A 16,596-nucleotide genomic window follows, 5' to 3' on the forward strand; every position below is an offset into this window, starting at 1 on the left:
TTTTTCATGAGCACAAAATCAGCATATTAGAATGATTTCTGAAGGGTCATGTGACACTGAAGACTGGCGAATTGGCTATTAAAAATTCAGCTTGCCATCACAGGAATAAATTACATTTGTAAAAATATATTAAAATAGAAAAAAAGATATTGTAAATTGTAACAATATTTCACAATATTACTGTTTTTACTATATTTTTTAACAAATAAATACAACTTTGGTGAAAATAAGACACTTTTAAAAAAATATATGACCTAAATATAAACATATACAGTATATATATATATATATATATATATATATATAATCATTAATAAAATATCAGTACAAAACAGTATCAGTACAGAAACAAGACAAATAGATAGAACTAATTAAATTTGCCATTGTTATTGTATATGTAGACAAATCACTTCACATTCCAATTTCCAGTTTTAAGTTTCTGCAAATATTTATTTTTCAAGGTCACTTCATTATTATCCATATTGTTTCTGCCTGAGGCAAATCCATTAATCATTTCCCCAAATCTGAATTCACATTTCAAACAACCTCATGTATTTCAAACATAAATTCCCTCTATTTATGCAAACATACCACAAACTGGCCAAAAGCCATTCATCTTCAGTTTAGTGGCTGGTGATTTCAGAGAGTCGTATCAAACCTCTCTACAAGTAATGCATAATCACTTCTCATTAATTTCAACAGTCTCATTTCAGCATCAAGCCATGAGTGTAATCAAGGAATTGGCTGTACCTCTGCTAATCAGTCTGCTTTCTTCTGAAGCACTTTTGTGATATAGTTAACTTGATTTTTGCAGCAGATGATGGAGGGCAGTCACCAGACTTCTGAGAACGCCAATGAACAAGTCAATGTCCCAGAGGAGCAGCCAGTGGACCCCATGGAGGACTTCAGCAGGCAGCTAGAGGATATAATCAACACGTATGGAGCAGCATCCAGCCTGATGCAGGAGCAGATCTCCATCCTGGAGTCTGAGGAGAGAAAGGAAGAGGAGGCAAAGGCTGATAAAGAGGCCGACCCACAAGAAGCTGGTGCCACTCCAGAGAAGGAGCAGATAGCTGATAAGAAAATTCTCAAGGGCCTGGGTGAGCAATTGGCCTTTCTTCTGTTCGTTTGATAAACAGTGTAAATGTCTTGAGATTAAACAGACAAACTAAAAGACTAAACCTCACAAAGAGAATTTTGAGAATGGCCAAATCAGTCAATAATTGGTCAAGAAATGATATGGGTCATTCTATTAAATAGATGCCATTTTAAGTTTGACAACCACATAAATAATAAAAATTACAATGTGCCGTGTCAAGTTAAAGCAGCACTATGTAACTTTTTCTGTGTTCAAAATTTGCTAAATGTATATAATGAGCGAGTACATCATGAATTCATCTTCCAAACCGCGTTTTTGTCTTATTCCGAATCACTACGGTACACTTATAAGTACTTATATTTGGACTATTGTAGCCTGGTCGGGTCGTCACCGCTGCGGAGTAACACATACCTGCGTGAATCGCCATAGACATAAACTTAGAGAAGTAGCTCCGGTTGGAATGTTCTTCCGCGGGATGTGTGCAGTTCTGTTTATTAACCGCTAAAGCGCCAAAAGTTACATAACGCTGCTTTAATACAGTAAAACAGTCATTTAAAATAACTGTTTTCTATTTTAATATATTGCAGAATGCATTACTGTGATTCAAAGTTGAATTTTTAGCTGCCATTACTCCAGTCTTCATTGTCACATGATCCTTCAGAAATCTTTATAATAAGCTAATTCGGTGCTTTAGAAACATTTGTTATTATCAATGTTCAAAACAACTGTGCTGCTTAGTATTTTTGTGGAAATATTACCATGATATCCACCTTTTTCTTGTTGTAAAAATGGGCGCGGCCATTTGTAAATTCTATGGGTCTGGTTTCCGGTCTCATCTGCGTCCACCCCGTCCAGCTATTTTTAGCTGAACAAAACAGTTAGTTTTGCTGCTTGATATTGAAAGTTGGTGTGTCTTATCATATTATTTTAATGTATTATCTTAATTATGAACACACTGGTTTGTAGTGCAAGTGTTTTACCGTTTACTGCACGTTGTTATTCTCCTCGTTATTTACCTATAGCGGTTAATGAACCGGAAGTCTCACCCATAGGCTTACTTCCGCGTTGAAGAAAAAGGTGGATATAACGATATATACAGTACATCATTTTTAGAATTCTTCGATAAATAGAAAAAGAAAAGCATTAATAATTTTAAATAGATTTTGTTGTAACATTGTCACATTTGATCAGTTTAATGCATCCTATAAATAAACAACAGTATGAATTTCTTTTGAACAAAAAATATCCCTTAACCCAAACATTTAAACAGTAATGTATGATTGAGTGACACAAATGACATTCATTTTGTTAAATGACCCACAGAGCAGAGATTTCAGTTAGAAAACGGATTGCTGTTTTATGTTTGAAAAATAATGCCATATGTAGCACCTCTCAATCGCACAGATGGAGAGTCATAAACAGTGATTGGGTTTTTCTATCAGCAGGATGGTCAAGTGCTATGAGTGTAGTAATCAACTGTTTGGAATATTTCCATTCTCAAGGAAAGAATGCTCACGTCAATACTAAAGCCCACTTCATCATCACCAAATGAAGACAGATATAGTGCTTGACTATAGTTTTCTGACACACTCTGGGCTTAAAGGAAATTTTTACACAGGAATGAAAATTCTGTCATCATTTACTTGCTCATGTTGTTGCCAACCTGTATGACTTTCCTCTGTGGAACACAGAAAGAGAAAATATGAATAATGTACTGGTCATGCATTTTAATGTAATTAAAATGAACAGCTGTTGGAGCTTTTAAGATTCAAAAAGCACACATACATGTAAAAAAGTCCCATAAATGAATCATGAAATATCATAAAAGTGGTCCATATGACTCATGCACAATAGTTCAAGTCTTCTGATGTCATATAAATAGCTTTGTGTAAGAATAGTCACAGATAAATTGGGCTGGTGGCCACTGCAACCAAATTACTCAATGAGTCTATGAGCTTAACTGAAAAACTGGACCAGTCTGGTTAGTGAACAAATCATTCTGGTTTTGTGAACTCATTCAAACTTTTCAGTTTGTTCCTTACACAAAGCTGTCTTAAGACTTCTGAAGACTTGGAATACAGCACAAAAATGTTACGAGCCACTTTGACAGTGTTTTTTACGGGTTTTTTTTTTTGAGATTTATATAGAAAAAAAGACAACCGTAAGGTTTTGAATGACAAGAGGGTGAATAAATAATGACAGAGATTCATTTCTGGATGAACTATCCCCTTAAGGCTGAGTATATGTCTTGTGCCTTGTTTGCTTCTCTCAACCATTTTATCCTAGTAAACGCTATCACGCTGTGATTCCACTACTTCTCCCGTTGATTTGTTTTGTAGCTTGCGTGCAGAACTCTCCCTTGTGGGCTTCTGCTCATCTTCTTTATCTTTTCATTCTCTGATCTGAACGGAAACCGCTTGTCTCGTAGGTAAAGAGGCCGCATCCTTATTGCAAAGCCTGAACAAGTTCGGCTCACCAGAAGAGAAAGTGGAAATGGTGTTGAAGAAATACACTGAGCTGGTGAGTATCCAGACCCATGAGAGAACGCCGCTCTCTGAACAGTTTTCACCGCCGGCAACAACAATGCATGGAGGACAGTTAAGAGGAAACAAATAGAACACAAACCAGATTGACACGGAGAGAAAATAAAAGAACGCCTGGTGTGATGTTAAGAGTGGTTTCACTGATACTGCGATGACCTAAATATTCGACGCCCTGGGCTGAATAAGCGAGTCTGAACACAAGGCCATATGCCACACAAGATAGCCACAACACTCTCTTCAATTTCAAAATACAGAGATAAAGACAGGGACATATGACAGAAGACTACGAAAATCAGACAAAATCAGATCTTGTTCTCAGATATATACAATCTAAGGGCTCTGTGTTAATGTGGAAAACTGGACAAGTCTGTCATTCCAAAATCCTCTTGAGGACGTCTGAACAAGCAGACAGACAGACATTATCTAAAGCAGCTTTAGACCAGCCAGAGGTGTTAAAGCGGCGTATGAGATGATGTATGGATCACACCTGTGTGTGTTTTGTGCATATGGGGCAGGTGGAGGACCGCAGGACTGAGAAGAAACAGCTGGAGCAGCTTCAGCAAAGAGAGGGTCTTCTGGTCAAGCAGAGAGATCAGCTTCAGTTCGAGCACAGTCGTGCCATTCTGGCCCGCAGCAAGCTGGAGATGCTCTGCAGGGAGCTTCAGAGACATAACAGGACACTGAAGGTGAGAACATTGTCTACTGACAGCTTAAGAGATTGAGAAAGAAAAGTTAAGCTATGATATTACTTGGTAGGTTTATTTTTTGGGGGGGGTATGTATATTTATGATAAGAAACATACATTCTTTATTTTGTCTGAATTCATGCGGTTTTTAAAATAAACATGCCTATTTTCTTATGCCATTTAAATGTTTGGGGTCAGTTGGGGTCAGCTGTTCTTTTTAAGTTTCTATGCATCAAAAAATCTTGAAAAAAAAAAGAAGTATCATATCTTCCACAAAAAAATATTATAATTTCAACACTGAAAGTAATAAGAAATGTTTGATGAGCGACAAATCAGAATATTTCATTGACTCTGAAAACTGCAGTAAATTACATTTTAAAATTGGAATAATATTTCACAATTGTATTGCTTTTACTGTATTTTTAATCAAACAAATGTAGCCTTTGAAAGCATAAGAGACTTCTTTAAAAACATTCAAAAATCTCACTTTTGAACAGTAGTCTATGTTAACAAATACAAATGCTAAACTGCAACAAAATTTTCATAAAACTCACAGCTGCATAATTAAATACTCTTTAAAAAGTGGTAGTTTTTTTATAAAATTATATATATATATACACACACATTTATCATTTAAATGTTTTAATATTTTTAGAATATTTTTAATTTTAGAAAAAAAAACTAATTAGTTGACCACAAAAGCACACTGTTGCATTTTTGCAAAAATAATACTCTTAATTCAATTGTCTCATACTTGCATATACTGAATTTATGGGGGATGTTGCCATTTTTCTATCACTAAACTAAAAAAAAATCTAACAGATCACATACTTACTTGAAATACTGCTAAAACTGAAATAAGAACCACTTGTAAAGAAAAGCAGTCTGACTGACATGAACAGCGATCAATGTTTTGTTTTTATGTGCCAGTAAGGGGTACATTTATCTGAAACAGATACAGTAGGACCATAATAACAGACCTTATAGCAACTTCTTGTTTGACATGTGGGAGAGTGTTTCCTGTTATCCTGTTACCCGTGTCAATGTTTTGATTGCTGAGATTGAGTCGATCCAACTTACTTCTGAGGAGACGGCGTTTTTGAACCCAGTGGGACGTTACTGCAGTGACTCTGTGTCTCTGCCTCGATGAGACACTGACTTCTCAGACTCAAAGCGCTGCTGACAGGTCACTATGACAAGAGGGATAGTGTTACCGAGCTTCAGTGCCATTTGCCCTTCTTTTATAAATCAAAAGTCAAAAAGAATGTCTCGCTGGCTCAAATCACTGCAGAGGCTGTGGCCTCCTGTACTTCCATTCTGTTGATGCTACAGCGACTACATCTACATCCCAGATAGAATCTGCAGAGGTTTTCATATTTTCTGTGCTAATTTTGAGGTGAAATCTGCATAATGGATTTAACTAGGCAACTCCTTAAAACGATTTACACATATAAAGAAATTCATAGTACAGTTATGATCAGATTATTACACTTACAAGCTGTTTTATTTTACATTTAGCAGTTGAGATCACATGTTGAGATCATGTGACCGACTGAAAACAACTCATTTTATTGTGTAGCCTATCTAGACACCACAAAATAGTGCCATGAATAGTTTGTGTTCTTATGCCAAATATACCAAAAACATAAAAACAAGAACACAAAATGATCAAGTTTGCATTCGAAAAATAATTATCTTCATATATTACATCATAAAGGTCATGGTTTTTTCAAAAATAGCTTACATTTTTATAAACAGTGTATAAACTCTCATTACAAATAAGAAGGATATGTTTTAAAAAACAATCTATGGCGATTTCAAGCCTTGGTTTCGAAACATTTCGAAATTCCTATGGTTTGACACTATGTCATGAACCAAAGATCAGTTTTAAAATGTGTGTTAATTCTTAATAAATGAAATGAATTTTAACATGTGTGTGTAATACAAAAGGGAGAACAATCAAACAAATGGGGGAAGTCGTGGCCTAATGGTTAGAGAGTCGGACTCATAACCCAAAAGGTTGCGGGTTCGAGTCTCGTACCGGCAGGGATTGTAGGTGGGGGGAGTGAATGTACAGCGCTCTCTCCCACCTTCAATACCACGACTGAGGTGCCCTTGAGCAAGGCACCGAACCCCCAACTGCTCCCCGGGCGCCGCACTGCTGCCCACTGCTCCGGGTGTGTGTTCACGGTGTGTGTGTGTGTGTTCACTGCTGTGTGTGTGCCCTTTGGATGGGTTAAATGCAGAGCACTAATTCCAAGTATGGGTCACCATACTTGGCCACATGTCACTTCACTTAAAAAAAAAAATATTGAATAGTTTTCCAAGCCCAGCCCAATAACACACAAGCAGTACACATTAATAAATAACATAACACAAATTTGATGGAATGTCATATTGAATAGTGTTTAAAAAGCAAAGCGAATGATTCATTCAGGGTTTCAAAAAGCTTCATTTTTCCCATCACTACCTTCACTAGTCTCATGTGTTTGATTCAATAAAAAGAACCGACTCATAAGAATCATTAACAAGGGAATCGGACTTCACTGGTCGTGCTGTATGTTTCTGATGCACGTAAACGGCACCCTAATTTGTGAATGCCTCTCTCAACTGAGCTGCCATATTTGTCATTTTACATCACTTATTCAGCACTTGAAATGTTTCCAGTTGTCGGATATAGCAGTCCACTCATTTCTTTCACTCTGCCAAACAATTATGTTGCCTTCCAAGAGACAATTTCACCTCCATTCGGTGAATGTGTACATAATATGAAAGATGTTATGAATCTTGCGCAAAGCACCTGGAGCCATTTTCTCAGCGACAGATTTCGGTCCATTTGTACTATTCGCTGAACAGGTGCTGGAGGACTTTGTAGGTAGCGGTTTCTGTCCCAGCATGCTAACACACACACTTTTTTCTGTTTTTGAGGAGCTTTCTAATCACGTTTGTGTTGCTTTTTCTCCTCCGGGCATTGAAGATATTAAACTCTTGCTCCAATATGAACTCTGCATGTCTTTGGAAGTTGATGCTATCCTTCCCTAGAGGCTGGCTTTGACCTTGTTCACTCCCCAATCAATTTAATTCAAGTATTATGGAAGCCATTAATGAGCAGGTCAGAGCAGAACATCTAAGCCCTGTGTGTAGGTGCGAGGCTCAGCTATGAGGACGGTAAATTAGATTTAATCTGGGGTCATTTCCTTTGCACTTATATGAGTGATGAGCTTGCGTAGTGGTAATACAGCTTCACCTTTCCCGGGGTGGGAGCTTGAGACTCATGCCATGTGTAAACACAGGCAAGCAAACAGATTCAGCCCTGGAGAGGAACGCTCCATGCTTGGGTTCCTTACAATTAGCTGAGTCAGGAAGCTGGCGCCTCTGAAACAGAAGCTCATGTTTACAAAGCGCACACATTGGATGGCAGGACTGTTTAGCATTCACACATCCGATCCCAGATACTAAAAAAGGATAATATTGTTTATTAGTGCTACAAATATAGATCTCATAGAGCTTAATACGTCATTAACAACATTTGATTAATAGGATCATAAACTAGCCTTCACTATTCAGATCTTGTAAGGTCGAAATAATGCAGTTAAAGTAGCGGTTAGTGCACCTGCTTTGGACATGTTGCACTATGGTGCTCATGTGGGCCACTCAGGTTCAAGTCGGGCCTATAAAATGTCCATTCCTTCTATCCTTTATATTTCTTGTCACTCTCTACTATATCTATAAAATAAAAGCCCCTTCCAAAAGGTTGTCCCTTAATTATAACTTATATATATATATATTACGTTTATTAAAAATAATACATTTTAATATTTTATATGAAGTAAAAACTATTATAAACCGTAAACTCGATCAATCGATTGATCAATACTTTTTACACAATAAATAATGAAAATGTACGTTTATATTAATTTGTAACATGTCCATTAGTTTTACTATTTAATTTTGCCACAAAATTTAATTAAAAAAAAAGTGTACCTGTCAACCAGTGTTATTTTAGTATTATCTTTATGCTATTGTAGTGTTTACTAATATATTTTGAATTTGTTCATTTTAATTTTAGTTTAAGTAGTTAAGTTCCGGTTTAGTCATTTAGTTAAGTTTAGTAATGTGCTTTTGTCAGATTTATTGGTCAGAATCTATTGGTTTTAGTTATTTTAGTACACCTCAGTTTAGTTCAGTTAGTTGAGAATGCAAATTTCTCATTTTTGAGTGTTTTTAAGTTGAGGTTTTCATCTAATATTTATATTTTATTTTATTTCAGATTTATTTGAATGAACATTTTTAAAATCGTTTTTGTGTTAGTTAACAATGACAACACTGTTATCAGCAAGACAACACTTTAAGTGAGGAGCATGACTGAAATAAAATATGAAATATTATGAATATATTATATTACTATTATTTTTATGAAATATGTCATGAATGAAGCAACAAACGAAAAATAATCAAGGTGAATATCAATTGTGATAAATCAAGATGTCAAATACAAAATATTGTTTAATTGTTTGGATTTTATGCCATATAAAATGCAAACTATGAAATCAGCTTTAGTAAGAGTTGGCCATTTTATTCCACAAATGTTTAAAATATCATTTCCTTCACTGTCATTTCTACCACAAAATGCTATCAAACACAATACATTATTTGACTTTGACCATCTAATCACAGCTCCGTCTCACGTAATACTAGATCTAGATTGCTTTCTTAAGGCTGCATATTCCCAGATTTCCCACACGTTTCCTTCTCTCTTTCTCCCTGCAGGAGGAGAGTCTGCAGAGGCTGCGGGAGGATGAAATGAAGCGGAAGGAGATCTCCGCTCATTTCCAGAGCACGCTAGTGGACATTCAGAATCAGATCGAGCAGCACAGTAACCGCAACAACAAGCTGTGCCAAGAGAACAGTGATCTGGCCAGCAAACTCAATACCATCATAGAGCAGTATGAGCGGAGAGAAGAGGTACTGATGGAAATCCACACACATTACATTAAATCCACAGGACGTATCTGTACACATAACATCTAGATTTGAAATGCATTAAATCCACACATAAGCAGAGCTCCAGCAGGCCCACCGTTCACAGTGCTTCTGCTGCAACAGAACTCTATTTTCAGCTGCACAGCACTGTGCTGTTTATGTGGGCAGTGTGAAGACTGTAACCTGTTAATATGGGCCCTAAAATAAATATGTGCTTGTGGTGTGAAGCAGACCGAAGACCTGTGCAGCGAAAGCCAGCAAAATGAATTGAGGATTTCAAACACCACAATATCTAACACATCTGTCAAAGCGATTCAGTCATAAATCCATTTAAAGCTGCACCCCAAGGCACAGTCGAGATTAGATTTTGGTACAAGTAAGTGTGCACCATAAATGATTGTGATACATTTGATAATGCATCTGATTGGATTTTTTATTCTGGTCCAGCAGAAAAATGTTATGAGCCATTATTGGGGTTCCAAACTTATTTTAAACTCTGCAACTACAGCCGTCAAAAGTTCTGAATAATTACGATTTTTTTCAATGTCATATGTCATGAGTCTCTTATGCTCACCAAGGGTGCATTTATTTGATTAAAAATACAGTAAAAAACATAATTTTGTGAAATATTATTACAATTTATAATAACTGGTTTCTATTTGAATATATATAATAAAAAAATAATAATAATAATAAAATATCATGTATTCCTGTGATGGCAAAGCTACATTTTCAGCATTACTCCATTCTCATTATCAGTGTCACATGATCATTCAGAAATCATTCTAAGATGCTAATTTGGTTCAAGTCATTTTATTATGTGCTTTTGTATTTTTATTATTTTTAAATATTTCTCTCTACCTTTAATGTATTTTTATTTTAGTTTTGTTTTGCCATCATTTTTGTGTATTTTGTTTAGGTTTTTCATTGAATATTTATATTTGAATTTATTTCAACTTTTTTCAGTTAACGAAAACACTAATTGAAATATTTTTTATAGTTTTAATGTTTTAATAATATGTGTAATAGTTTTAGGTTTAGTCAACAATGACTGTTATAAACAAGAATGTAAAGATTATGATTGAGAATATAGCATCACGAGCGAAGAAATCAAACAAAATAAGTCATTCTAATATGCTGATTTGCTGCTCAATTATTATCAGTTATTAAAGGCATTAGCATAGAATTATTATCAGCATAGAATTAATTCTGGAGGATTATGTGACACTGAAGACTAGAGTAATGGTTGCTGAAAATTCAGCTTTGCTATCAAAAATAAATTCAAAAAACAGCTTTTTAACTGTACTATTTGTAGTATTTTTGATCAAATAAATGCATCCTTGGTGAGCACAAGACAATTTCAAAGACATTAAATATTTATTCCAAACTTCTGACTGGTAGTTTACATGAGCAATTTTTACAGTCACTATGCATAAAAACATATGCGTGTTTTAGAGCTGAAGTCTGCCAGAGCTGTAATTTCACGACACGAGGCGGAGGAAACTACACCCTCACACTTTCTAAACCTGCTATATGCACAGCAGATACTTGTATTTTTGGACTTTGACTGAGTGATTCACGCCTGGTTTGACAGTGAATATTGCACCTTGTAGAACACTCTAGTATTCTCTATCTAATCACATGAGGATCGACCGGTGGAATGACAAACCTGATGTGAGGGGAAGTTAAGCTCAATCTGTCATGCTGATGGGTACCACAGAGACTGCTCACACACAGCTGTGTGGTGGCGGGCTAAAACAGACCCCAAGAATTTAACTGACTCGAAATTGAATTGTGCCGTGTGTCTCTACTGCCCTCTGCTGGCTGCGGTAGAGACACGCATCATAAGAGTGAGATGCATCATGCTTAATGTGATTTACACAAGAAGAACATGTTCCTGGAACAACATCCCTATTGACCAATCACCGCCCTCTGATTTTAGCTGTAAAAGGATGATTGATACAAAAGCTGTTCCAAGAACAACAAAGCATGTTGATCCTGGAACATGTTCTGCTTGTGAATAATCACACTGTGTGGTGTATCAGGAGAGAGACAAACACAAATTCTCAACGTTAAAATGTTGTACTGTGTTAAATGTTGTTCCAAGAAATGACAAAAGCTACAACATCCCTGCGACCCCAAATTAGACAAGTGGTTTGGACAATGGAAAAATCAAATAAAATATAAAACCATGATCTGCACTCACAAAAACAGTCTACTTTTTTTGTCCTACTGGTGATCAATGTAAAATAATAAATTTTTGTGAGTGCAGATCATGGTTTTATATACTCTAGATAAGTAATCTAACAGATTGACGCACCAAAATAAAACACTAAGTGACAAAAGAGCATGGTGCAAGTGACTTTGTAAAAATAAAATAAATTAAAATTAAAATTAAATTAAATTAAATTAAATTAAAATTATTAAATTAAATTATTAAATAAAATTAAATTAAATAAAATTAAATTAAATATATTTTTCCCTGAATAAATATTCTTCCCTGTATTTTTATGCAGAGTTTAAAGAAGATATTCAAACACAGAGATCTACAGCAGAAACTGTCTGATGCCAAGCTGCAAGAAGCCAACATGCTCCTCAGTCAAGCTGAAGAGAAGCACAAAAGGGAGAAGGAATATGTAAGACACACAGATCTCCTATTCTGGCTCTTCAGATTTGCCTCAAGTAAAATGAAGGGCAGGCTAATTCATTCACATGTGCTTACAATTAATTTATTTACAAGCAGGGTCTAAAATGAACAATCATCAAGTGCAAAATGCAAGTAATAATTGGCTTGTAAAAGGTCAATTTATAAAGAACTGCAACATAATATATTAAGTTGATATGGTAATCTGACATTTCCTGATAAGTGAAGCGATGAATGTGTCATTCAAATAAAACATCTGTTGTGACTTGCAAGTTTTCTTAGTGGAAAATTGTCCATGTTTTTTCAATTCAAATTTATCTGGGATCTTTGTTTTGTCCCTTAATATATAGCCTATATTACTATATTATTAACTTCAATTTTCTCAAGAGTGGCAAAAAGTTCATGCTGGACCCTGTTTATAAAAATGTTTCAGTGAATCTCAAGAATTGGCACATGTTAACATCTCACTATTTATGTTGTTAGTTGCTTAAAGAGGCTATTGAAACAACAAAGAAATGCTACACAATGAGGGAGCAGGAGTTACAGATGAAGAAACAGGTAATGCAGAGTTCTCGGTCTCTCTCACCTGTTTGTGTGTGTGTGTCTTGTGTTTAACCAGTTACTCACTCAGGCTGCAGAGTGGAAACTACAGACTAAAGAGCTGAAAGAGCAGCACACTGTCATGCAGGCCCAGGTGAATATCTACCGCTGTGGCATTACCCACAATCCAACACTCTCTCCTCTCTAGCTGTGGCGTTTCTCTCGCTGAGCTGTGTGACAAACCACAGAAACCAATCGATCCTTAAAAGGCAATTTACGGTGTTGATTCATAGCCATTAGGTGCAATTGCACTAAATGCACTGTCTGAATACATTTCAGCTGAGATGGATAGATAAATTACAGACGGATGTTTAAGAAAAGCAATCATGAGAGTTTTACAGTTTTGCCTAAATTCTGTCTTCATTTACTTACCCTCGTGTTGTTTCAACCCTGTCAAATCTGTGTTCAGTGGAACACAAAAGGCGAAATTTTAAAGAATACTTTTTTATGCAATTACAATAAATAAGGACTGAGGTTTTCCAGTTACAAAAAAAAAGGAAATGAAAGCATCAAAAATGTGGTGCATATTGAGAAATATTATCATTCTGTCTTAGAGCAGATAAATCATCTAGATACTGATTAATTCTTTAAGGAAATGAATGTGACAACATCTCACTGTCTCTGAATCAACAAAAAAGATAATGAAGCTCTTTGAGTTAATCATGTTGATGGCTGTATGAAGGCTTCCTCTCTCTCATGGCTGTATTGTGACAACACAGACAGAAAAATATTATTTCAGTGAATTATTATAGTTCACAAGTGCCACAGGTGCTGAACAGCAAATACGACCTGGATGAGTTTCACTGCTGCTATTATAAAAAATAAGTGATGCCTTGCACATTACATACTGAGTCATTGCAGAACGTGTTCACTTATTTAAAGCTCTGTGTTTTTGAATGGAACATTTGCTTTGACTAACTGCAGATGGACTGAGTAAATTGCAGCTGCAAAATCAGTGATTAACTCTTTCATTTTCACATCAGGTCCATAATGTAAACAAAAGAATGAATGAATAAGTAAATGAATGGATGTATGAATGAATAAAAATAAATAAATATTTAAATATGTATTTATATATTTATCCATTCAATCATTAATGTATTAATCAATTCTTCATAAATATAAACAAGAAAAAAAGAACAAATTTTGATTTTTTTTTTTTCCCAAAATAAGATCAATATATAATAATTGAAAAGGAAGGTCAAGCTGATAAGTACAAATGTCATCATCATCATCATGCATGTTTTTCTTACGGCACAATTTATCAATCTTTAAAAGGCGATATTTACAATGATTTTCTCTGAATGATGCTAACTCTAATTCTCTTCTTACAGCTCGTGTTGTACTCCCAGAAGTTTGATGAGTTCCAGAACACACTAGCAAAAAGCAATGAAATCTACATCACTTTCAAACAGGAGATGGAGAGGGTTTGTTGTATTATGCACACTTTTACAGTCTTCTACAGTCTTCTTTTTACAACTTCTTAGTTGTTTTCCAGTGAAAATATCTACAAGATAAATTTACTTGAGAAGCAACACTGCATAAGATATTAAGACTTTTTTTTTTTAGAAAAAGTTTATTTAAAAGTGTATTTTGTCAGATTTTCCCACTTTTTAACTCATTTATACCTAAAACAAGTGATAAATATTCGTTTGTTAAGAATAGGATTTTTTGTTTTTGTTTTTGCAGTGAACAACTTAAAATGCCTTTGTTTATTTTAAAGCATATAAGTCATATGCTGATCATGTTTTTATTTGAATAGATGACAAAGAAGATGAAAAAGCTGGAAAAGGAGTCAAGTATATGGAAGACACGGTTTGAAAGCTGCAATAAAACTCTTGTTGAAATGATTGAGGAGGTAATTTACACACACAATTTGTTAGTATTTGACCATTAGCTTTTCACTTACTAACTGATTAACTCCACTCCAACAGAGATCAGAAAAGGCCAAAGAGTTTGAACTCTTCACTTTGAAAATCGACCATCTGGAGACTCTGTGCCAAGCACTGCAGGATGAAAGAAAAAGTTTATATGACAAAATTAAAGAAATACGGTCCTTAGAAAAGGCGACTCTAGCACCAGTGGTGGACTTGCCCCAAGTAGATGCGCTTCCAGAGCTCGTCCAACTTCCTAAGCCGGCTCCCAACCCAATGTTGACCGCAGAGATGAAGAGGCTGCGAGAGGAGCAGATCCGTCTGCAGGAGTTTGCAGCTTCCTTGGTAAGTTCCATAACAGATGATGCTGGAGAATCTGATAGTGAGGAAGAGAAGACAGCAGAAAAGATTCCAGCAATTCCTGAGGCTCCCAAACTTGAGTCCACCAAACCAGAGGATAAACCAGAATCAACACAAGAGGAACCCTCTACCACAGAAGAAAACAAACCAGAGGTTGCTAGAGTAAACGAAGAGAAGCCATCAGTACCCACAAATCCTGAACCCGCCAAGCCTCAGACGGAATCTAAACTTCTTCAAGAGCCTCTACAACCAGAGATCACTGAACAACAGACAGGAAAACAAGAGTCCGCCAAAGAGGAACCAAGCCAGGAAGAGGCAACAAAAGCGGAAGAGACGATCGAACAGGAATCCACTCAGCCAAAGCCTGTCATGAAAGAAGACAGCAAAGATAAAGCTGTTAAACCTGAGCTACCTGATCCAGAGCCGCCCAGACAAGAACCCCTCAAAAAAGAGCAGCCGAAGCCTGTCTTGAAAGAAGATAGCAAAGATGAAGCTGTTAAACCTGAGCTACCTGAACCAGAGCCACCCAAACAAGAACCCCTCAAAGAAGAGCAGCCGAAGCCTGTCTTGAAAGAAGATAGCAAAGATGAAGCTGTTAAACCTGAGCTACCTGAACCAGAGCCACCCAAACAAGAACCCCTCAAAGAAGAGCAGCCGAAGCCTGTCTTGAAAGAAGATAGCAAAGATGAAGCTGTTAAACCTGAGCTACCTGAACCAGAGCCACCCAAACAAGAACCCCTCAAAGAAGAGCAGCCGAAGCCTGTCTTGAAAGAAGATAGCAAAGATGAAGCTGTTAAACCTGAGCTACCTGAACCAGAGCCACCCAAACAAGAACCCCTCAAAGAGGAGCATGTTGAGAAAGCCACAGCTGCCTCTGAGGAAGCCAAAGCACCGGCGACAAAACCTAAAGCCGCAAAATCCCAAGAGGGAAAAGCGAAGGCCGGCAAAGCCCAGCCTAAAAAACAAGCTCCAGCCAAGAAGAAAGGTTCTGCAAAGGGCCCGAATAAAAGCTAAGCCGAAATGCATTACCAAAGGAGTTTTTCTTTTTATCGTTACTAGATCTGTTTGTTTGTGTACTTAGACAAGTCTTGTTGTTGACAAGTTTAAAGGCCAATTCACACTGCACTGGCAGATGCCAATAAACAGCAACAGACACGTTTGCCAGGTTTTGTCTGATCAGTGTGTTACTCCTGTCAGCATCTGTTGGTGTTGGTCTGTGCTTGTTTTTTGCCACCTGAATGTTGAATCAGCATTTATCGAGTCTTGGTATGTCTGAGAAGTGACGTAGGCTTACTGTGCTCGGTCGGCGTTGGTCTGCATCTGTCTGTGCAGTGTGAATTGGCCTTATAAGTTAATACAGACGATGACAGACTGGTCGTAGAACACGTTCCTTTATGAAAGTTTACTATAAGGATGAATTTCTAGCTTCCTGAATGTAATAAGGACTTTTTTCCCATTTGTAATACTTTCTCAGTACCTTCAAATAAATGTCTGCTCTTGACAATCCTATAAAATGTTCTCTTTCACAAAGACATTTAGTTCTATGACTAATACAATTTAATGCAAAGCATTATGTGAAAAAGGCAGATTACAGCTAAACAATAGGTTTTCAAATGTTCTGGAGAAAATTGCCAGGACGGTGCTACTGTAGGTGGGTGTTTAGCAATGAAATTTACACCACTTTCAGACTGGAGATGGAAAAGGTTTGTCACAAATTACTACAGTTTGGGGCAACAAATAATAGGGGGAAAAACATAAAACTTTTTATTCCAGTAAACCATTTTTAAAGTTGAAAACTTGTTGGTGTA

The 16,596-nt window shown here is 36.3% G+C and overlaps 1 protein-coding gene across 3 annotated transcripts in view; it reads left to right on the forward strand.

Moving 5' to 3' along the window:
- The window catches only part of txlnba (taxilin beta a), a 17,536-nt gene extending 1,223 nt beyond the window's left edge, over positions 1-16,313 (forward strand). The window contains exons 2-10 of one of the 3 annotated variants that reach the window (XM_016487439.1): positions 815-1,100; positions 3,528-3,619; positions 4,158-4,328; positions 9,098-9,292; positions 11,827-11,946; positions 12,438-12,512; positions 13,889-13,981; positions 14,317-14,412; positions 14,489-16,313. In XM_016487439.1, the coding sequence (XP_016342925.1) occupies positions 818-1,100; positions 3,528-3,619; positions 4,158-4,328; positions 9,098-9,292; positions 11,827-11,946; positions 12,438-12,512; positions 13,889-13,981; positions 14,317-14,412; positions 14,489-15,802 (2,439 nt within the window). In that variant the 5' untranslated portion in view covers positions 815-817 and the 3' untranslated portion in view covers positions 15,803-16,313. Of the gene's footprint in view, positions 1-814; positions 1,101-3,527; positions 3,620-4,157; positions 4,329-9,097; positions 9,293-11,826; positions 11,947-12,437; positions 12,513-12,573; positions 12,649-13,888; positions 13,982-14,316; positions 14,413-14,488 lie in introns of all 3 variants that reach the window. The other 2 variants (XM_016487440.1, XM_016487437.1) reach the window with 2 other exon arrangements.
- The last annotated feature ends 283 nt before the right edge of the window (positions 16,314-16,596 follow it).

Source organism: Sinocyclocheilus anshuiensis, unplaced genomic scaffold (genome assembly GCF_001515605.1).
Source record: "Sinocyclocheilus anshuiensis isolate Anshui unplaced genomic scaffold, SAMN03320099.WGS_v1.1 scaffold1480, whole genome shotgun sequence".
In the NCBI taxonomy this organism is placed as follows: domain Eukaryota; kingdom Metazoa; phylum Chordata; class Actinopteri; order Cypriniformes; family Cyprinidae; genus Sinocyclocheilus; species Sinocyclocheilus anshuiensis.